The sequence below is a fragment of the Terrapene carolina genome, unplaced genomic scaffold (assembly GCF_002925995.2).
Source record: "Terrapene carolina triunguis isolate 2854851 unplaced genomic scaffold, T_m_triunguis-2.0 Scaffold51065, whole genome shotgun sequence".
NCBI lineage: Eukaryota > Metazoa > Chordata > Testudines > Emydidae > Terrapene > Terrapene triunguis.
In genome coordinates this window covers 11,489-36,065 of record NW_020715416.1, presented here as the reverse complement: position 1 = coordinate 36,065, position 24,577 = coordinate 11,489, and the positions used below count along the sequence as shown (strand labels likewise).

Sequence of the window (24,577 nt, the reverse complement as noted above, 5' to 3'; positions counted from 1 at the left end):
GGAGGGCGTCAAGGAACGCGGGGGGTTGGATGGGGCAGGAGTCCCGGGGGGGCGGGCCACGACCCCCTCGTGGGGTGAGGAGGAGGGAACCGGTTGTTAAGATTTTGGCAGCTCATCACTGGTTAATTCCCCACAATTTACATAGAGTACTCGAGATTAACTTTGTCTGGATGTGTGTGCTTGTGGGAAGTTCACCTTCTGTAAGAAGTTTTTAAATAAACATACATACTTTCATTTGAATTATGTGACAATAAAAGTGTATTTTGCAGCTCAAGAAAAAATTTGAAAAAATGACGGCGACTGGGGATGAAATTGCCATAGTGGGGATAGGATGCAATTTTCCTGGAGGTAAGTTTTGGATAAATACAAATCACCATACAGACAGAGTATCAAAAAGTGCTGTCATTCAATCATTTGTTTTACTATATGATAAGAGATCTATAGGAAGTTTGCGCTACTGTGCAATATGTAGTAATGTCATAGGGAAGAGACTGCATCATTAGCTCTTTCATTTATGGGTTCAAACTATAAAATAAGGATCTGGGATTAGATTTGGAACACTTCATATGTTTTAAAGTTCAGAGAAGACATTTAGGAGTTAATACAGTAAGGGCTTGTCTACACTGGCGCTTTACAGTGCTGCAACTTTCTCGCTCGGGGGGGTGAAAAAAACACCCCCCTGAGCTCAGCAAGTTACAGCGCTGTAAAGCCGTGCTCCCAGCGCTGTAAATTAATCCCCTCGTGGAGGTGGAGTATCTGCAGCGCGCTGGCGCGCGACCACACTCGCACTTCAAAGCGCTGCCGCGGGAGCGCTCCCGCAGCAGCGCTTTGAAGTTTCGAATGTAGCCATGGCCTAAGTGTCACTGCTCCAGGAAGTAGTGGGACTGATTGTGTCACTGCTTATAACAAATAAAGGGCTTGATCCAAAGCCCACTGAAGTTATTAGCAATCCTCTGATTGACTGTATTTGGCTTTGATTAGGCCCAAAGCATTAACCTCTGTGACTACACATTCCTCTCCGTGCTCCTGGCTTGGCGGGACCCAATTTTTGCTAATTGCTTCTTCACATAGGACCACGTGAGGCGGTTTTTCATTGCTTGGAGATTTAGAGCAAAGCTAACCCAAAATGTTATTTAAGAACAGCTTGTAAAAATCATGAAGTATTTAACATGACTGTCAACAGTTCACATAAGAGAGCCAAGGTGGGTGAGGTAATATCTTTTATTGGACCAACCTTTGTTGGTGAGAGATTCAAGTTTTCGAGTTTGGAGCTCTTCTTCGGGAGTGTCACAGCAAAATACAAGGAGAAACCAATTGTTTAGCACAAGTAGTTAACACGTATTTTAAGGGACCATTCAAGGTGCAGTGAGCAGTGAACACCTCTGCTCATAGGGCTTGTATTTAACTATGGCACTCTGGTTATGTCTACCAGATGTAGACAATGTAATTCCAGGGTTAACATATCCTGGGTTTGTTAACCTAGAATCTGAGCCTTTACACTCATTTGTAACCCCAGGTTAGGAATTATTGAACCCTGGGCCCGAACCTGGAGCTCCAGCATCTACACTGCATTATGCAGGCCTGAGTCCAACCACTCATATCCCAGATTTCCTAGCAACATGCCAAAATGTGGCCATTCTAGCTTTTGTTCATAGTGCAGTGTGGGAAAACTTGACTGTCCACCAAACTTGACTGTCCAGAGGACAAGACAGTCAACTTGTGGGACTGTGAAATACTTTTGGTGGACTCACAGAGCACAAGTCCAGTCGTGCTATGTCTATACTGCAAAGCAATAGGGCTTGGACCTTAGGTCCCAGCTTGACTCAGGCTCAGACTGTCCACTCCCAGGGAATCCTGGGACTCTGGGTCAGCAAAATTTGCATGTAGATGGAAGGGGGAGTTAGGCTTGAGCCTAAGTTCAAAACTGGGCTTACATTGCAGTGTAGACACACCTTCTGAGTTCACGTCCCAGACCTGAAGAAGTGCTCTGTGAAAGCTTGTCTCTCTCGCCAACAGAAGTTGGTCCAATAAAATACATTACCTCACACACTTTGTCTTTTAATATCCTGGGACGAACACAGCTGCAACGATACTACATACAACAGTTCACATGGACTAATAGGTAGGTTCTTTTCTAGGCTACAGGCCATATTGAGGCTTGGGGTAAGCAGGTTTTACGTGTGTTGGTGATCTCTTGGCGTTCAAGGATGATTTTCTTCCAATAAAACGATAGTCAGTTATTGCTGGTGCATCTACAGGTGACTAATGAGACCTATCCAGGATCCATAGACCTTGCCATAGTTGGGGCAGACATTTCCCAATGGAAGGGGTGGATCTGGATTGTTCAGTTGGGCTGCAGAACATTCCTTCCTCCTTTCCTGTTTCTCTGTTTCCAGTTGTCTCTGTTGGATCTCAAAATACTGGCATCCTTGCCACAAAGTCCTTTGGCATTTTGGTCAGTCAAGGGCTTGGGTTTCCCATGAGTTTATGTCAATATTGCACTTCTTCATGTTGGCTTTGAGGGTATCTTTGAAGTGCTTTTTTTGCCTTCCCCTTGATCGTTGGCCATGGCTCAGTTGTGAGAACATAATCTGCTAAGGGGGTCGACTTTCTAGCATTCAAAGAACATGACCAGCAAGTTCAACCCCATTAAGATCCATCCTTTACCCTAGGTCTGCATTTTGCCCCAAGTTGCTAAATGAAAAGAATGTGGTGGTGTCGTTCTGTTGCTGTTATAGGAACAGAAATACTCCTGAAAATTTGAGATCTGTGTGGACTACTAGACAAGGTCATGCAGCAGTAATCAAGAAGTATTTCTTCTTGATTTCAGCTTTCAGATAACGTGGCTGTTTTATCACATATTATCACGGCTTGACATTATTCTCTCTCATATACAAACTCTTCTGGTAACTTGAGATGTGGCAGAACTTTATGGACGACACCAGATTTACCAGATTTACTTGTATGCATACATTTTAAAAACAGGATTTTCTTTTTAAAACACCAGTTATCTTTTTGGTATTATTATTATTATTATTTTATTATTATTATTACCCATAGATCCTTCCTCAAGTAGCTCTGGGTTGTATTTCCCATATGGCACATGCAAACTAGTCATTCTCCCTTCAAAGGACAAGCATTGGTGCATACCGTTATGAGACCCTGAATTATAACCACAGCCACAACAATTAGATACTGGATAAACAAACATACATAACCCATGCCAAAGAATCAAGCTTAAAAATCTGGTTTTGGAAAACAAGAAGCACTGGGCCAAATTTTACTATGGTTGAGGTTGCACATTGGTGTAAAATCGGGAAAAAATGTGTCCCTTTTATTATAGAGTCATGCAAATAAAAAGCATGTTCAAAATGACAACTCCAGGTAGATAGCTTTTCCTCCTCCTCCACCACCATCAGATTTTTTCCAATATCTTGTCTTTCACATTCACATATCATCCTGCTGCCTGATCCATCTGCCGGTGGAGTCCCATTGACTTCAGTGGGAGCTGAATAGGGCCTTTGATGAGTAGGAAGCTTTCTTTCTAAGATACAACTCCAGTACATTAATGCTTCCCCCAAAATTGAACAAACATTCTGAAAATTAATATTTATTATTTTATTATTTGTATTGTGGTAGCACCTAGAGGCCCAAGCCCTATTGGGGCCCCTTTGCACTAGCACCATACATGCATATAGTGACTTGAGGATCCCTTCCCCAAAGAGTTTACAATCTAAGGATTTGTCTACATAGCAAGTTACTGTGCAGCTGCACTCCAGAAGTTTCACTGCACTCTAGCAGTGTCTACATCAGACATTACCACCTGACAAACTGGTGCGCTGTCGATTTATATTCTGGCTTGCATTGCAGTAACTTGCCATATAGACAAGCCCTAAGTAAATTCTTTGTATCTCTATTTCCTCTCTTGATTTTATATATATATTAGGGCTGTCAAGCGATTAACAATTAGTCACAATTAATTGCACGATTAAATAAATTAATCACAATTAATTACACTGCTAAACAATAATAGAATACCATTTATTTAAATTTTCTGGATGTTTTCTAAATTTTCAAATATATTGATTTCAATTGTAGCACAGAATACAAAGTGTACAGTGCTCACTTTATATTTATTTTTTATTACAAATATTTGCACTGTAAAAAGCAAAAGAAATAGTATCTTTCAATTCCCCCATTACAAGTACTGTAGTGCAATCTCTTTATCATGAAAGTGCAACTTACAAAAGTAGAATTATGTACAAAAATAACTGCATTCAAAAATAAAACAGTGTAAAACTTTAGAGCCTACAAGTGCACTCAATCCTACTTGTTGTTCAGCCAATCGCTCAGACAAACAAGTGTATTCACATTTGCGGGTGATAATGCTGCCCGCTTCTTGTTTACAATGTCACCAAAAAGTCAGAACCGGCGTTCACATGGCACTGTTGTAGATATTTACGTGCAAGATGCGCTAAAGATTCATATGTCCCTTCATGCTTCAACCACCATTTCAGAAGATATGTGTACATGCTGATGACAGGTTCTGCTTGATTACGATCCAAAGCAGTACAGACCGACACATGTTCATGTTCATCATCTGAGTCAGATGCCACCAGCAGGTGGTTGATTTTCTTTTTTGGTGGTTTGGGTTCTGTAGTTTCTGCATTAGTTGGTCTTTTTAGATTTCTGAATTCATGCGCCACACCTCATCCCTCCCAGATTTTGGATGGCACTTCAGATTCTTAAACCTTGGGTCAAGTACTATATCTTTAGAAATTTAACATTGGTAACTTCTTTGTGTTTTGTCAACTCCGCAGTGAAAGTCTTCTTAAAACAAACAACATATGTTGGGTGATCATCCAAGACTGCTATAACTTGCAATATATGGCAGAATGTGGGTAAAACAGAGCTGGAGACATACAATTCTCCCCCAAGGGGTTCAGTCACAAATTTAATTAATGCATTATTTTTTTCAACAAGCGTCATCAGCATGGAAACATGTCCTCTGGAAGCATGAAGGGGCGTACAAATGTTTAGCATATCTGGCACATAAATACCTTGCAATGCTGGCTACAAAAATGCCAGGCGAACTCCTTTTCTCACTTTCAGGTGACATTGTAAATAAGAAGTGGGCAGCATTATCTCTCGTAAATGTAAACAAAATTGTTTCTCTTAGCGACTGGCTGAACAAGAAGTAAGACTGAGTGGACTAGTAGGCTTTAAAGTTTTACATTGTTTTGTTTTTGAGTGCAGTTTTGTAACAAAAAAAATCTACATTTGTAAGTTGCACTTTCATGATAAAGAGATTGCACTACAGTACTTGTATGAGATGAACTGAAAAATACTATTTCTTTTATCACTTTTACAGTGCAAACATTTGTAATAAAAATAATATAAAGTGAGCACTGTACACTTTGTATTCTGTGTTGTAATTGAAATAAATATATTTGAAAATGTAGAAAAACATCCAAAAATATTTAATAAATTTCAGTTGGTATTCTATTGTTTAAGAGTGCGATTAAAGCTGTGATTAATCACGATTTATTTTTTTGAGTTAATCGCATGAGTTAACTGCGATTAATTGACAGCCCTCAAATATATATATATATATAATATATATATAAATAAACACACACATACACCCCCACACCAATTCCTGTTTCCTTATATTTCATATATAATTACATCCAAACAAACTATGTAAAAGACAATTAAAGTAGCAATGTCAAGCACTCAGCTGTTAGGAAATAAGGTTGTCTGTGCAGCCTTAATTTGGTCCCATTGTGTGTATGCATTACAATATGGTGTTTAATTATATGATCACATACTATTTTCCCCAGAGCACCCTGCCTCATTCAGTGCACAAGACGACCAAACTCACTAAATGGGTAGCTTTCTAATATTTTTATTGTCCTCATCATTCAGTGTATGACCTCCTGCACTACTTACTGCACACCACCCAAACCTGCCTTGAATGTAGAATTATTACTTTTGTCCTGGGCTTTTCTGTGATGCTCTCATAGTATCTTAGTTCTTTACAAACATAAATGAATCACGGGAGGACATATTATTATCCCCATTATATTCATAGAGAAATGAGGCATAGAAATTAAAGCCAGAATGTCAAAAGCCTCAGCTAATATTGGGACACAAAATTACCCAATTTGAGATACACTGATTTTTCAGAGTACTTAGCATTTAATAGCACTTCCTATGTTCAGAGCACAGCTCCCATTGACTTCAGTTGCAGATGAGAATGCTCAGCACTTCTGCAAATTGGATCCTAGTTAGCTCATCAGTGGGCAGGATTGAACTGGGGACCTCTGGAGCTTAGTGCAGGAGCCTCTAATGCATGAGCTAAAAGCCAGCTGGCTCTTAGCTAAGGCAGTAGAGTGGACTAATTTTCAATCTCTCTCTCTCGCTAAGTGGTCTTGGTACCACTAGTTGGTACAGAACACCACACCCAGAAGGTGTGTGGGTTACACTGTCACTTGGGATAGGCTGAGGAACTGGCTTTTGTGTTTTCCTATGTTTGGAAAATAAAACTGTGCCTGGAAAGAGACTCTGCATGTGGCAGAGTGTCCTTCCTGGGCTGGGGACAAGCTACTATGTTACACTGTCCTGTGCACTGAATGAGGAAAAAATAGTATATGATCAGGTACTTAAAGACCATATGGTAATACATACACACACGGGAGATACATTAAGATTGCATAGGGAACCTTAATTCTGGCATTTCCTAACATTTTGAGCACTTGCCTTTACAACCTTAATGTTCTTTTAATGAAGATAGGAATTTACATTTTAAAAAACAAGTTTTTTTTAAAAACACTTACAAAATGAAAAAATCAAAAATGTCATCAGGTGGAACTATCCTGACCCCCACGTGGATTATCATCAGGGCAGGGATCTTAAGTTCCACAGCACAGTCCTCCACCAGTTAAGTTAATGAAGTACCTGAGAGAACTAATCTTCTAGGTGGACCTGCCATTACAGGAGAATGAGACATACACACTTTGCCAGTGGGTTTCACTGCTATTTGCTAGACAGCAAAGTAATGTTGAGACTCAGGAGTAATAGGTTCAAATTCAGCTTCTGTAGGGGAGCATTAGCTAGTGATTATGGACCTTTCTCCCCACAGCCAGTCTCTCCTTGTCCTGTCCTAATCCTATACCCCTAGTTTGTCATCTGTCTCCTCCCCTTTTGTTATCTCCCTGGCTCCTGCATGTCCCCCATCTGTTCAACTCCTGCTGTTTTTTCCCTCCTACTCCTATCCTTCCACCTCTGGCTCTTGCCCCCCCCCTTTTCTTCCTTTTTTCCTCATTTTCTGTCCCCCTCCACTCACAGCTCCAGCTGCTAAACCCCTTGCCTCCCCACCCTGCATCTCTTCCTCTCCCCACCCACTTCCCATCCCTTATCTCTCTGCATTCAAGTCAGGCCCTTTTTGTTTCTCTTTCTCCTTGCTGCCTGAGCACCTGAAATGGGAGAATTGAGCACACATTAAAGATAGTCTCTTTATAGGTCTTTAGCAGCCATAAGCAGCAATTGCAGGAAAAGTCCTGCTCATCCTTGCATCTTGGGGAAGGAGCATGCTCAGTCACCAGCTCTAACAACCCTCTACTGAGCACGTGCAAACTGAGATTTTTCAAAAGCTCATAACTTGGTCAAGTTTGGGCAGATTTTCACGGGGATGGGAAAAAGCACATCCCTGACTCCAGAGAAACCCTGGTGCCGAGTTTCAAGTCCTTTCTCCAAAGCATTGTGGTCAGGTGCAAGAGCTTCTCATGGAAACAGCTGTAAGATTTAATATTATTATTATGTATTTATTATTTGTATTACCATAGCACCTAGGAGCCCTAGTCATGGACTAAGATCCCACTGTGGTAGGTGCTACACAAACACAGCACAAAAAGGCAGTCCCTGTCCCAAGGAGGTTACAAACTAAGTATAAGACAACATATGGATATAGACAGACAGACAGACAGACAGATGGGGAATAGAAGGAAACAGACAGATAGTATTGGTCAGGATGTTTGACTGTGGTCTCAGCACACCAGTAGCCTGATGGACAAAACAACATGGTCAAAATTATAAGTAACTGATAACAGTCTTCTAATGGGAAATGTCACTCTAGGTTTCACTATCAGTGCAGCCAATCATTTTATTAACCCTCAACAGAAGAAAAGCACCATGCAGGAACTGAAAAGATAACCAAACCCTTCACTGATTATGCCTACACAACTGCATCTCTATCTCTGGGAAGATAAAACTCAATCTCTACCCTCAATAAACGTCAAGCACAGGGATTTACCTACACCCCCACTACGGGGGGAGAGGGGGTGTACACCCTCCTGAATTTCCCCAACCAGTTTTGGGAACTAGTTACATGCAGTGTTGCCAATTTAGTGATTGTTTGAACATTTGAATTGAAATTGAAACATTAATACACAGTTTAAAAGCATATAAAGTGTATGATAAAATACATGTATCTGAAAAAGTATAATAGATTTGAAAAGTATGAACATAGACTAGCTTCCTTATACAGCTGTTGTTTTTATGACAATGTCAGTGCATTCATTTCGGTGATGTTGGCCAACCTAATAATTTCAAATTATGATTTGTAAGCAAAGTCTAAATGAGCTCCCCCTGACAGCTAGTGATGAGCTGGCGGCTAAGTGGGGAAAGGCTTCAGGACCAGATTGTATTTACATTCACACCTAATCTACCTAGGTATCCAGCAAACAGAGCTGTGTTGCCCAAGTAATATATTTTGGCTTGGGTTGGGTTACAGATCACTTGAATGCGGGGGGTGTGTGTGTGAGGGGTGAGGGGTAATGAAATGTTGTTGTTCTTATTGTATGAGTAAAGGGCAGAAGAACTGTACTTAGCCTGTGCTGATTGAAGGCATCAAGAGAGAGGGTGGGGACAGGTGTTTTGCTTGATGGTCTGCCTGAGTCACAAGTACTATTTGACCTGCCCCTCTCCACTGTTTAAAAAAAGAGCTGATTAGGCTCCATAGATAGTCTCTTGTTTTGTTAAGTGACCACTGCAGCTGAAATCACTGATAATCAGGTCTAAGTGCTTAGACCTGCTGTGGGACAGTTCTTCTGTGGAAGAGATGGCCCAGTCTGCACTAGCAGTGAGGTTCCCCCACTGAGAGCTCAGCTGAAATCACTGAGAGCTGGGTGGAACCTCAATAGACCAACTCGCAGTGGTCACAGTGGCAGGTGGCAGCAGAAGGTGGTGGCGCATGGCCATTGGCAACAGAGCTGTCATAAACAGACAGTTAAGGGTTAATTCCTCTTTTACCTGTCAAGGTTTATTCCCCCCTCTGAACTTTAGGGTACAGATGTGGGGACCTGCATGAACGACCCCCCCCTAAGCTTATTTACCAGCTTAGGTTACAGTAGCTGCCACCACCAAGTGTTTTAAATATTTAGGGGTAGTCACTTGGAACTCTGCCTTTCCCCCAAAATTTCCCAAGTCCTTAACCCCCCCTTTCCTGGGCAGATTTGAGACTAATTGTCCCCCCCCCGCAAGTCCTTACACCCCTTTTCCTGGGTAGACTTAAGAGCGTTCCCTCACCAATTCCTGGTGAACACAGAGCCAAAACCCTTGGATCTTAAAACAATGAAAAATCAATCAGGTTCTTAAAAGAAGACTTTTAATTAAAGAAAAAAAAGTGAAAGGAATACCTCTGTGAGATAAGAAAGCAAGATAATCTCACAGACAACAGATTCAAAACACAGAGGAATTCCTTCTGGGCAAAACTTTAAAGTTACACAGAAACCCAATTTGATTCTCCCTCTGTTTTGCAAAAGAAATTACAAATAGAAATAAAAGTAATTTAATACATTCCTTCTCTAATTACTCACTACCCTGTTAGGAGTGGGATGGTTCCTTCTCCCCGTCCGGCAAAAGCACACACTGAACAGACAAAGACTCCCTCCCCCTCCCTCTTTGAAACTATCTTGTCCCCTTATTGGTTCTTCTCTCAATTCTCTCAGGTCTACCCAGGAAGAGGGGTGTAAGGACTTGGGAAATTTTGGGGGAAAGGCAGAGTTCCAAGTGACTACCCCTAAATATTTAAAACACTTGGTGGTGGCAGCTACTGTAACCTAAGCTGGTAAATAAGCTTAGGGGGGGTCGTTCATGCAGGTCCCCACATCTGTACCCTAAAGTTCAGAGTGAATGGTGACACAACAAACAAAAGTGGCCAGAGCGAACAGTGAGCAGCTGAAGAAACGAGCAAGGTGCCTTCTTGCCCCCCCACCTGGGAGGTGAACTCATGTGAAAGCACCTCTGAACTCTGAGTCTCCACTGACCAAGGACAACACCGGTGAGTGTTAATGAGGCTCTTAAGAATGCTGGACACACAACATAGTTCATGCGAAGAAACATGGCTGTGGCATCATACTTTCTATTTAAGCAAGAGATACCACACACTACAAACTGGAGGACAATGTTAAGTGCATTGTCACTTGTTCATCCTGAAGTTGAACACTGGTTCTGAACAAGACCAGCAAATGCTCACTATCTTTCTGCAAGAAACTCAACTGACTGGCTAGAAGCATGTGGTGCAACAGTGAAAGACTCAACAGTTGAAAAAATGAAGAACTCTCTCAACACATTCAAAAAATTTGCATACATGGCTGATGAATGCACCGATGCAAATGGGCATCAAGTATTAAGTCATTGTGTATGTTATCTTGATGTCAGTGTTAGGCCAATAGATGCATTTCTAGATGTTCAAGTTATAGAAGACACATCAGCTGCATCTGTGACAACCCACATCTTAGAAGAGTTAAATGCTTGTCAGTTGGACCAAACAGATGGCTGCTTGTGCATTTGATGGAGCTGCAAACTTCTCTGGAAGACATGGTGAAGTACAAGCTTTGCTCAGAGAAAAGTGTAACCCTAATCTCTCCTATACACACTGCAGAGGCCATCTACTCCAACTAGCGCTAGTATGAGCTGCAGACTCTTCAAAAGACATTAAAAAAGCTACACATGTAATGTCTTCATTATGTTCTTTTTTCAGCAAGAGTCCAAAAAGACTAAATATCTTGGAAAATATAGAAGATACACTGGGACTGAAGTTCAAATTAGTCCAACCTGGGAAAATCCTCTGGCTTTCTCATGAGTGATCCTTGGCTGTTGTCTTAAAATTACTCCAGCCATTATTACTGGCGTTGGAAAGTATCTACAAAGATGGAATGGATCTAAGTAGTGAGGCTGGCGGATTACTTTTGCTACTACATTCAGAGATGACTATTGCCATTCTCTCTCTTGTAAGTCTACCGTTGAAACCACTTGGGTCATTAAACAATGCCATCCAGGCATCTGCTACAACAGTAGTAGATCTTTGTCCAGCAATAGAAGCTACATTTGGATCAATCAGAGTGCTGTCCATTGAAAAAAAACTGGAAGAAGCAAAGACTTCAGTTCAGAAGTTGACTAATGAAGGCATTTATATTGAATCCTTAAGTGAAGAGAACAAGAAGTGTTTGTTAAGACAACTGAAAAAGTACACAGAGTTGATTCTTAAAAATCTACAACAGCGATTTCTAGATTCTACTCAACCTCTACGTAGCTTTTACAGATCCCTGTCCTATAAAACACCGACAATTGAGTGGAGTGAGGTACTACCAGCAATGGGCTGCCATGTGCTCAGGACAGAATAGAGAATTTGTAGACAGTGTGGAATATCAGATGATGAACGAATGAAGATTTGACTTCAACTTCTTTTTTATCATCACTAGTGGCTCAACCCGATCTTTATGCTATGTTTCCTGGGATGAAAGAAGTAGGAATTCATCTCTTACTGCTCCCAGTCATAACAGATACAGTTGAGCATTCTTTTTCATCATTGATTAGAATTTTGTGTTCTGAAAGAAGTCGCCTTCTGCCTGATCACGTGAATGAACTAATGAGCATATCAACTGAAGAATGGAAGTTCCGGACACACGAGAAACCACCAAAGATGAACGCATTGCATTCAAGAAGTTCATTAACAAAGTTGTGCAAAATTATAACAAGAAACCAAAAAGGAAGATTTAGTGCTTCATAGAAGGCTTGAGTAGCCAACTGTTAATTTGTGTGATGATTTTAAAATATGAGTTAAATCTAATAAAATGGTCTTGAAACATTTTTCAGTTTTTACTATGGTGCCATACAGCTCACCTTCACCCTCACGGTCTCACCCCTCATTGGCCCTCACCCCCCTGCCTGTAAATTCCAACACCCCCCCTAATTTCAATTCCTGGGGAAAACACTGATGCTTCTATGAAAGCACCTGTTTTCATAGAAACATACGAAGCAGGGTAACCTAGAGTATGACATGTGAAACCAACCTCTGAAAAGGACAAACTCTACATTACAATGAAAGATGACAGGCCAAACTTGCAACAATTTTACATGTGTGTAAACTCCACTGACTTTAATGAAGTTACAGTTAAGTTAACACAGCAGTGGCTGGGATTACATAAACTATTATGCCAGAAGTCTGTTAGTTTGTGCACACTGATAAATATTGAATTGTGACCAGTTTATATCTTGTACCCGTCATGGCAGACGTGACTATCTCTGATGCCCTTAATGGTTTGGAAAAACTTCCCAGTGTATCTCAAAATGGAGAAAAAATTAGGATTTTGTACGGGTTGTTTTGTTTTTTTGTAAAACACACAGAATTTGAGGAAACACAGAAGCACCATTCATCTGCAAATCTTTAATTTCCTTATAACTTGGGAATTTTCATTTGCTTATCGTTAGTAACTTTATTTTTAAAGGCAATGTAACATTTTACTTTTATAAGGTAGATATATGAGAGTTTCAATTTCAGTATGTGCTGTTAAAAAACATTTAATCTGCTTATAAATTTTTTTTCATGCAACAGGTGAAGGAATCGACAATTTCTGGCAAGTACTGGTGGAGGGCAGAAACTGTACTGTAGAAATAACTCCAGAAAGATTCAATACAAGAGAATGGTATGATCCAGATGATAACAAACCAGGAAAAATATGCACGACACAAGCTGCACTTATTGATGAGTAAGCCTGTTTCTGTGTTCCAAAATCATTAGCCAAATTTTCTTAAATTATATGTTAAAGCTTAATCCTGTTCCCACTGACGTGAATAGCTTTGGCTTCAATGGAGCCATCACAGTTTACACCATCTGAGAATCTGCCCCTTTGCTCATAAGCAGAGCTGGTCGAAATGCAGAATTTCCATTCCACAGGAAATTTCAACATTTCAAAATATCTGAAATTTCAAATTTTTTTGTTTTGGAAAAATCAGTCTGTTTTCATTTGCTTTTTTCTAAACAAAACAAGGCAGTTGGCTGCCCCTGATTCTGTGGGGCACACTGGGAATACTCTGCCTGGATTCCATCAGAACTTTATGGATATCAAACTGTGAAACATTTTTGATTTTGACAAATCAGCAAATTCTGATGAGAAAAGTATCACTGACATTTTTCTAACCAGCTCTACTGTAAAACCTAACAATGATATATTATTTGTCTGGGTTAGTGGTACAGTATAACTTTAAAAAATACTTTTAATATCTTTTTTTCTTCCATTCTTTATTTCACTTCTTTATATAGTTGTGTTTTAAGAACTCTTTTGGCTATTTGGTAGCTATACCCTTATGAAGATAAAATATTTTTGGAGGTGGTGCTTTGCATAGGGAGAAGAACAAAATTTGTACTTTTACCAGCATGCTGTTTTTTAATTGAGATTTTTTTTGGGAAATATACAGACGTTTGGCTTATCATGTAATAATAACTGAATATACAAAAAATCTCTGTAGTGTATGCTGTATATATATATCATATCATTTCTTGGTTTATATTTCTTAGATTTAACACATTTGACAACAAGCTGTTTGGAATTAATGATGTGGAAGCTGAGCGCATGGATCCTCAACAAAAGTTACTCCTGGAATGCACGTACAGAGCACTGGAGGATGCAGGAGTCACGATGGAACATGTCAGTGGCACCAAAACAGGGGTTTTTGTTGGTAAGCTTGCAGCCTAGTGGTGAACCAGTTCATAAATTTAGCATCTTGGAAAACAGTACACATTTCCATATACTATAGAAAGTTATCTAAATTTATCTAATGATAGAAAATCTAAAACTACCATACTATGAACAATGCTGCATTCTGATGTTATAAACAGCTCATGTTATCTAACTAGTTCATGGTATTGTTCATTGCTACATAAATGATACTCTAAGGCAGTGGTTTTCAAACTGCGGGTTGCCGCCCAGTAGTAGGTCATGGAATGTAAGGCACTGGGTCATGGTGGCTCTGGTCAGCACTGCCGAACGGGCCATTAAAAGTCCCATTGACAGTGCTGCCCGGCTAAGGCAGGCTAGTCCCTACCTGTTCTGACACTGCCCTGTGCCCTGGAAGCGGCCAGCAGCAGGTCCAGCTCCTAGGCAGGGGGGCCACAGGGCTCCGCGTGCTGCCCCCGCCCCAAGCACTGGCTCCCCACTCCACTGGGAGGGCAGTGCCTGTGAGCGAGAGCCACGTGGAGTCCTTGCGCGCCTCCACTTAGGAGCCAGACCTGCTGCTGGCTTCTTTCAGGGCGCAGCACAGTCCGCGGTGCCAGGACAGGCAGGAAGCCTGCCTCTGCATCCCCGCTGCGCCGCTGACCAGGAGCCGCCCGAGGTAAACCCCTGCCCCAATCCCCTGCCCCAGCCCTGAGCCCCCCCCAGAGACCCTTCCTGCACCCCAAACTCCTCATTCCTGGCCCCACCCTGCAGCCTTCACCCCCGCACCCTAACCTTCTGCCCCAGCTCTGAGCCCCTCCCACACCCCAAACCCCTCACCCCAGCTCCATTGGGTCACGGGCATCAACAATTTTCTTCAACTGGGTCACCAGAAAAAAAGTTTGAAAACCACTGCTTTAAGGTCAAGTCTACACTAGGGAGCTTACAGTAGCGCAGCTGTACTGATGCAGCTGCACTGCTGTAAGATCTCTACTGTAGCCACTTTAAGCCGACAAGAAAGAACTCTCCTGTCGACATAATTAAACCACCCCCATGAGCGGTGGTAGCTATGCTGGTGGGAGAGCTTCGTGCCCACACCGGCACTTATATTGTTGTAACTTATGTTGCTCAGGGGCTGGAATATTCACACCCCTGAGCGACATAAATTTTGCTGACATAAGTGGTAGTGTAGACATAGCCTAAGTCTAAATCACAAACAGCACTGCCTGGCTAAGGAGGTGGGTTGACACTGTGGTCTCCGGATGGAGGTAGCAGTGTGGATGCTTCCCTTACACTCCTGACAACTCTGGGAGCCTTTGTGCCTACAGCTCCTGGTCCTCCAGCTGGACTGGTCCAGCTCCTCCCTCCTCCCACTGCAGGGCTGCATGGCCACAGGATCAGTAAAACGCTCCCTTTCCCCTCATCTACCTGCTCACACAGAATCATAGAATCATAGAAGATTAGGGTTGGAAGAGACCTCAGGAAGTCATCTAGTCCAACCCCCTGCTCAAAGCAGAACCAACCCCAACTAAATCATCCCAGCCAGGGCTTTGTCAAGATGGGCCTTAAAAACCTCTAAGGATGGAGATTCCACCACCTCTCTAGGTAACCCATTTCATTCCAGGGAGACTATTGGGAGTGCAGCTCCTGCTCTTGCCTCACCAAACCCAATGTCTCATAAGCCGGCTAAGCCCTGCATGGCCACATGGGATGGTTCTTATACGATCTCACTGCCCTGCCCAGCTGCATAAGGCTGTGTCAATATCAAGCACTAAGGCCGGGGCTACACAAGAACGTTGCGCTGGCTTCACTAAAGGTGTGATTTTTAAAACCCAGTCAGTTAAACCAGAGCAAAAGGCTCTGTGGACTTTCTTATTTCCCTTTAAACCAGGCTCATTTTGGTTTAGTTTAAGTTAATTAGGAATCCTTTTAAGTTAAATCAAAATAGGGGTTTGTCCCAGTGTCACTGAATTAGTTTAGAATCACACCTTTAGTTAGACCAGTGCAACTTTCTCTTGCAGACGAGGCCTTCATGTCATTTAATATCTTCAGACAGATTTCAAGTCTCAAATATATAGATCAGGAGTGAAATCCTGGGCTCACTGAAGTCAATGGGAGTTTTGCCATTGACTTCAATACAGCCAGGATTTCACCTTAGGTGCTGACATAAGGCAGCACAGGATAAAATTAGGAGAGCAAAGAACACCACTAGGTTTAGATCTGATCCCCTGTTTTAATCTCTTGCTAACATGAAACATGTCTGTTGTTTTTACAGGTCTTATGAACAGAGATTATGAGATCATATCAAGCAGAGCAGTAACTGAAATAAATCATTACGATGGGACTGGGGCAGCAATGAGCATAGCTGCTAACAGGATTTCATACACTTTTAATCTGACTGGACCATCACTTTCCATCGATACTGCATGCTCATCGTTTCTTTTTGCTTTGCATTACGGCTCGCAAGCAGTTAAACAAGGTATTGGGACTAAAAGTAAATAAGCAAATAAATTAGGATTGCTACAGCAATTGAACTGCTAAGGTATATATGTGCAGTACTAGAATTTGACTAATATCACAGCTGGTAAGGACTAAAAGCATTTGCATTTTACCATTACCAAAGTGAACAAAATGAAAGTTTTGCACTCTCAGTTCCTGTGACAGGCAACAGCAATTGCCAGTCACTCTCACTGATTATCAGCAGCCATGAAAGATTTGAGTATGACATTCTGCGGTGCAATCCAGACCAATGAGGGGTTGTGTCACCTCCTGCCCTGTAACCTGGGATGCCTCACAATGCTTTGCTGCTGCAGCACCCAACCTGGGCCCCTCACAAACAGAAAAATAGCATGCAGGTCATACCCTTTGTGTCTGTGTATAGCTGCAACTTGCCAGCACTCTCCAGTCACACTCTGACTTCCACCAGCCTTGTTTACCACATACAGGGGGACTTCACCACACTCCCAGTCCTGGATTTCCCTCAAAAAAATGTTTGTTCTGCACTGCCCAGACCTCTCTTGATAGACCAGATATATTAGGTCTTTTGCCTTCTAAGGGGATCATTATACAGCAATTTGCCACCGTAAATGGAGTTACCCAAACCATTCACAACACTAGATTAGTTTTGATTAAATAATAAAATAAGTAAATTTAATTACAAAGAGAGAGATTTTAAGTGAGTACAAGTATAAGGCATTAAAGTTAGAAGTAGTTACAAAAGAAATAGAGATAAAACACTTAACAATCTAGACTTGATTCAAGGTAAAGTCCCTTACCACATAATTCCAGTGATATCGCTGACCAAATTCTCAGACCACGATCTGCCCCAAAGTCTGTTTCTTTTGTCTTCTTAGGTGAAGGAGAGAGAGAGATGGATAGGGAGGGATAACTTGGGATGTTTATAGTTCAGTCACCCTTTGAAATGCATTTTCCTGAGGTTTCCCCTTCTAGACAAAGTTCATTCTTGATGTGAGGAAGGAAACAAGGAGTCTCATTGTGAAAGACATTTCATGCTATTGTTTGATAAAATGCAGAATTCCTTCTCCGCCTCTTACTGTCTCAAGGATCTAGTTTACTAATTATCTGTAAAGTGAGGTAAACACACATTCCTGTGTTTAAGATAGACCTACTTGACCAGTTCTGCCTAACTGGGGCTATGTAGGCTTGAACGTGTGCCACAACCAATATTCTTGGGGAATTCACAAATTTACATATAACGTTGCTATCTAAATTTCACCATGATATTATTGACTCATGAATTATTAGTTTTCAAATGATACCTCACAGGGTATATTTTGCACAAAGATTATTAGAATCAGTAGGGGGGAGGGATAGCTCAGTGGTTTGAGCATTGGCCTCTAAATGCAGAGTTGTGAGTTCAATCCTTGAGGAGGCCACTTAGGAATCTGGGGCAAAATCAGTACTTGGCCCTGCTAGTGAAGGCAGGGGGCTGGACTCAATGACCTTTCAAGGTCCCTTCCAGTTCTAGGAGATAGGACATCTCCATTAAAAAAAAAATAGTTTGTAGGGTGTGAACATAGGGGCGCATTTGGTCAAAACAAGCTTTCCATTTTTAGGAAATTGTTAGTATTTGCCATTCTGCCCTATCACACTATCATGATTCATGGAGGGTTGGGTGGTTTTTTACTTTTATTTTTTTAGACGAAGAATATTTACTACCTCAGTGACTTCTACTAATATTCTGCTGTCTGCTCAGGCCAATTCCAAACACTGAGAATTTTACCATCTGTTGGGTTTCAGAACCTGAAAGTTTGAATATGTCTAAGAACTTTCAGTGGGTCAATTCTGTTTTTATAATCTCTCCATAAATTCTTTCATTTATCAGCAATGAGTAATGCCGTCAATTCATTATATTACTACAGCGTATTAATGTAAATCGGTAGAGATGTACAGAAGATGGAAAACAGTCACAAATTTATTTTACTACAGGAGATTGTGAAGCGGCTCTGTGTGGAGGAGTGAACTGCATTATAGATCCTCGCACCTTCGTATCTCTGAGTAAAGCAAAAATGATTTCTCCTGAGGGGATGAGTATGCCCTTTTCTAAAAAGGCAAATGGTTATGGAAGGGGAGAAGGCTGCGGTGTTCTTTTACTTAAGCCACTAAAAAAGGTAGGTTCATTTTCATAGAACTTCCAAAAATAAGATTTCCAGATAACCAGGAGTGTGCAATTCCCATTCTAATATGTCCTCTTATGGGAGGAGAGATTCACAGCTCTAGATGCAACTCTTCTAATGTGAGGTTAATATCCAGGGCTAAAATATTTAGGCACTTGTCTTTGTGTAAAAAAAAGGGTACATTGAACAGTTAAACAAGTGTTCTGTCTGCTCTTGCTTTTGTGGTCTTCCTTATATGGTAAAAATCCCAAATGATACCATACATTAATTCCTTCTTCTGAAACAGGCACTAGAAGATCACAACAGAATATGGGGAGTTATAAACATCAGTGCAGTAAATCAGAATGGCAGATCTGTGACTCCAATCACAAGACCATCTCAGACAGCACAGGAAAAGTTACTACGCAGCATTTATCTGACTCATGTTGACCCATCAGTTGTGCAGTATGTTGAAGCACATGGCACAGGAACTCCTGCTGGAGATCCTACAGAAGCAGAGAGCCTAGGTAGCATCATTGGTAATAACAGATCTCCTAAAATGCCTGTTCTAAAGATTGGTTCTGTTAAAGGGAACGTTGGCCATGCTGAATCAGCTGCTGGGGCAGCTGGGTTAATTAAAGTTCTTTTAATGATGCACCATGAAACGATTGTTCCATCTTTGCATTACAGAGAGGATATTAGTAGCATAAATACAGAGAAATTAAATCTATCAATTCCAACAACAGTAGAGAAATGGGAAGAGTCGAGAGAATTTGGAAGAGTAGCTGGTGTCAACTGTTTTGGATTTGGGGGAACCAATGCCCATGTTGTTGTCAGACAGTTTAAGCAAATACAGGTTCTTCCCTCTTTTAAACGACCGATTGAATTATTTGTACTCTCTGCGGCTTCAAGCAAATCCCTCAACTTGACATTGGAAGACACAGCTGAGCAGTTAAACATAAGCAACTCAGTAACTCTCCCAAATCTGGCCTATACATCTGCCTGTAGAAGAAGCCATGTAAATTATAAGTACAGAAAAGCATTTGTTACAAACTCTCTTCGACATTTACAGCAACAAGTTGCATTAGCAGCTAAAACAGAAACAACTCCGTCAAAGATGACTCCACAGCTAGTTTTTGTGTTCTGTGCTAATGGAGTAAATTTCAAAGGGATCTGCAAGACATTATTGAGTTCAGAGCCAGTATTCAGAGACAAATGTAAAGAAATAGAAATGTTATTTCAGCAATATGTACCCATTAGCCTCCTGGAATTAACAGAAAGTGAATGTGAGGATTTCTCCAGGCCAGAAATTGCCCAGCCGTTGCTTTTTACTCTCCAGGTTGCCTTAACTTCTCTTCTGAAACACTGGGGAATTAAGCCAGTGGCTGCTGTTGGCCATTCAGTTGGAGAAGTTGCTGCCGCCCATTGTGGAGGGTTTCTTTCGCTTGAAGATGCCGTCAAAGTAATTTATCACAGGAGTAGGTTACAGGCGAAGGTTACCGGAGGCAGAATGTTGGTAGTTGGTAACATCCCTGTTCAAGAAGTATCAGAAGCCCTTGGCCCGTATTCTGGGAAGGTGTGTATTGCAGCTTTTAACAGCCCTTCTTCCTGTACCTTGTCTGGAGATGCAGACTCTGTGAGTGCCCTTCAGAAAGAACTAGCTCAAGTGTTCAGCAAGAGAGACATATTTCTTCGTGTTTTACATGTCCCAGCTGCATACCACAGCCACATGATGGATCCAATCGTAAAGGAGATGATGGAGCATTTACAATATTTGGAAAAACAGACGCCGGAAATTGAAGTGATTTCAACACTGACTGGGAAGGCTGCTTCCGCAGATGATTTCACTACAGGCAAGTTCTGGGCCCAACATGCTCGAGATCCTGTAGCTTTCACACAGGCCATAGTGACTTCAGCTAAAGAAAAGGACAATGTTGTGTTTGTTGAAATAGGCCCAGAAAGAGCATTACACAGGTATATAACGGAAACGCTAGGCAAACAAACTAGAGTTCTGTCCTCCTTGCAAACTGGTAAAGAATATCAGACTCTTCTTAGTCTTGCAGGGAATCTGTTTGAACTGGGATATAATCCTGACTGGCATCACTTTTATGAAGGGTATCAGGGTATTCCAGCAGCCTTTCCAAGGTACCAGTTTGATCGTAAGAAGCTAATGACCTATTTGGACATCCATCAACAAGCAAATCGAAGAGCTGTAAATTCAAATCATCCTTTGATTTACAGTTTGAACAACGACAACTCTGAATTCAACTGCCCAGTGTCCCAGGCATTAATACCCTATTTATATGAGCACAAGAACAATGGTGTTGCTTTAGTTCCAGGTGCATTTTTTGCAGAGCTCGGTTTGGCATCTGTGATGAGTAGCTTGAGGCCAAAAGTGCCTTTAAGTACTTGTCAGATTAGTATCAATTTTTTGGCACCATGTGTTTTAAACCAAAATTACCATGTTTTAAAGATAGAATTGGCATCACAAAAAACTGTGACAGATTTCAAAATACTGTCATCCTCAGCTGCAGTTTATGCATCAGGACAAATTACAAAGAAGTCTGAAGCTGCAGTGGAAGAAAACAGCATCTCCTTTCAAGACATCTTTCAACGGTGTAAATCAGTAGTTACAGCCGATGAGGTTTATGAAACACTGTCTCAGGTTGGATTTCAATATGGTTCCATGTTCAGACAGTTAAGGGATGTATTTTATTGTGAAGAGCTAAAGGAAGCTATAACCAGCATAAAGGTGAACAGAGAAACAAGAGAAGAGATATCTGACTATTGTATCCATCCAGTGCTGTTAGACTGTTTTCTACAGATGACCGCTGTTATGATGACAATAACTTTCCAAACCAGAGCAGGCTTTCCTTCTGGCATAGGCAGCCTTGTAGTTTGCAGACCTTTGGAGGAGGAAATGATGATATATTTGAAAACAAGCAAATCGACTGGGAACTACTTAGAGGTTTGTGGATGCTTTACAGATAAACGTGGCTCTGTTTTGGCAGAACTGAAATGTGTTGGGATTACTTTTATGAAGCCAACATCCCCCAGAGACAATGACTTGCTCTTTGAAAATGAGTGGAAAGAAATATTTCCCGCTCAGACCATAGGACGTTTAGGGGAAGCACCCAGAGTCATTGTGTTCGCTGACAGACTTGGAATAGCTCAGCAGCTCAAAAGATACTTACACAATGAGTCAAGATATGTTATGTATGAAGATTGGGAGACATTGCTGGAAGCCAAGAGTTCAGAAATGACCACACAACATAAAATGAAAAGGGAGCTTGAAGACTACCAGGATGTTTTGTTCATGTGGGGAATTCAGAAGTTAAACGACAAGTTCCCAAGCAAAGTGGTGGCACATTTAGCTAAGTGTTGTGAGGCTTATCGCCAAATTATTGTGGCATTAAGAGAGAAAAAATCCAGTTGTTCAGTTAGAATAATCACCTACAGAACAACAGATAGAAATGTAGATCATATTAACCCTGGGTTTGCTTTGTGTGGCATGACGAGAACCTGCATAGTTGAAGTTTCAGAAATCACATTTCAGATGATTGACATCAGTTCTTCGAGTACACTGGACATCTCAACCTTAGCAGATGTTATTGTAAAGTATGAAGGACAGGATCATCCAGAAATTTGGATCAATCAAGGAAGAATTTACACTTCGGAAATCAGACGCACACCATTTAAAGATGTAGATTATAATCAACCTTCAAAGTCTCTTCACAACTCAGAGACATTCACTTTATACACTACAGATCCTTACCAAGTGAAAGATTTATCTGCTGAAATAGCCAATAATACCATTACTCAGCTTGAAAATCACAGTGTTGAAGTTCAAATGGATAAAGTATGCATCCATTCAGAAGACTATTTTCCTGTTAGCGTTTCAAGCTGTAACTTTGGGAATACATTGTATTGGAATTCATATACAACAGACAAACATAAGCTTTTAGCTCTGGACTTCAGTGGCACAGTAACTGCAGTAGGCAGTGAAGTGAAAAAAGTTAAGGTGGGAGATCAAGTTGTTTCATGTTATCCAGTTGTTGCATCATCAAGAGTCAAGGTTCCAGAGACAGTTTGTTTCAACATCAAGAAGTTTCCATGCTTTAGAAATGTACCTTGTGTGTCATACTTTATGGTAGCATGGGAAATTATAAATCGAACATTACCAAAGATGAAACACAGTGGGACTTTAGGTATTATTTCTACTGAACCAGAGTCAATTTTGTGCAAAGTGCTTACTCTGACAGCACAGGAAATGGGCTGGAGAACAGTACTTGCAAAACCTACGTCTGATCAGTGGCAACGTGTAAATCAGTGCCATGCCCTTGTTTATCTGCCTCCAGTAGATGGAATGTCTAAGGAAGTTCTAGTCCGTCTTTCCCATCTCCGAGACCTTGTGATAGTACATGGTAATCAACAGTCTGAATGTTTTCGATACCTAATTGGAAGTGATCAAGAAAATATCCGTGTTCATGTACTGAAACTTTTCAGTACCTTTCAGAAAGCAGCTCTGAAACAATCCCTAAGGGCTGTCCACGGATGGATCAAATCAATGCAAATGAAACAATTTAAAAACCTGTCATATTCTGTTTTTCAGCAGACTGAGAACTTTGAAAGTACAAACAGTGCAGCGACCTCCTATTTCACCTGCAAATCTATCCCACTGGCTGTGCTGAAAGGGGATGTGGCGACCAACAGGATTTCAGACATACCAGTGTATGAAGCACAGAAGAAAATGTTTAAGCAGAATGCGGTTTACATAGTGGCAGGGGGACTCACTGGGCTTGGATTTGAAACTGTGAAATTTATAGCCCAGAATGGAGGGGGCTGTATTGCAATACTTTCAAGGAGCAATCCAAGCAGTGAGAAGCAAGAAGAAATCAAGGCTTTGCAAAATCAGTGTGAAGGGAGCAGAATAGTCAGTTTGCAGTGTAATGTTATTTCTCACTTACAGGTTGAGAAAGCTATGAGTTCAATTGACAGAATCTTTCCAAAGAGCCCAATCAAAGGTGTATTCCATAGTGCTGTGGTTTTGCATGATGGACGTCTTGAAGCTCTGAACTTATCTCACTTTGAGAAAGTGTTAAGTCCCAAAGTTGCAGGTGCAATAAATCTCCACCGGGCTACCAGAGGGCAGGAACTTGACTATTTTGTGTGTTACTCCTCTGTGACTTCATTTCTTGGAAATTCAACACAAGCAAACTATGCTGCTGCTAATTCTTTCCTGGATATTTTCTGCCACTACAGGAGGAATTGTGGACTTTCAGGACAATCCCTTAATTGGGGTGCCTTGAATCTTGGATTATTGCTAAATCAAAATCATATTCAAAATATTTTGGAATCCAAAGGCATAGATATTCTGCAGGTACATGAAATTTATGAATATCTTAAAAAAAGTTTAATTCTGAATAATCCTCAGCAAGCTGTAGTAAAATTAAATTTTGGAACTCTAAGCAATCATGTTCTTTCTCGAATAGCATCACTCAAAAGTCGCTTCTATACACTAATTTCAGAAGAACTGGGCAGTAAGCTTCACCTATCTGAACAAGGAAAACCTCAGAATTTATCTCCAGTCAATTCTGAAGATTATATCACCTCATTGGTGAGTCATCTCAGTAGTACAAATGTGAGTGATTTTACAATGAACACATCACTTGCATCACTGGGCATGGACTCTATGTTAGCTATGACGCTTCAGAATCGTATCTTTCATGAAAGAAGGGTGGAGATCCCCCTTGTGAAACTACTTGATCCTCACACAACTATGTCAAATTTAGTACTACTTTTAGAGGAAAGTTCTGATGAAAGTGGGATACTTGAGAAAACAACTCATGTAGCAGAAAATATCTATTATGGAAACTGATGATAGAAACCCATTTCATGTAGCAATTTGGTAACTTTGAAGTTACTTGGACCCTAGTGATATTTTGAAAAGAATCATCACAGATT

At 41.0% G+C, this 24,577-nt stretch overlaps 1 protein-coding gene across 1 annotated transcript; it reads left to right on the top strand.

The window, feature by feature from the left end:
• The first annotated feature begins 290 nt into the window (after window positions 1-290).
• Window positions 291-24,491, top strand: LOC112112639 (phthiocerol/phenolphthiocerol synthesis polyketide synthase type I PpsD-like). The gene is made up of 6 exons (XM_024208627.2): window positions 291-348; window positions 12,899-13,052; window positions 13,862-14,022; window positions 16,273-16,476; window positions 18,447-18,628; window positions 18,921-24,491. Exons 1-6 carry the CDS (start codon window positions 291-293, stop codon window positions 24,489-24,491), a joined length of 6,330 nt encoding a protein of 2,109 aa, XP_024064395.2.
• Window positions 24,492-24,577: the final 86 nt, after the last annotated feature.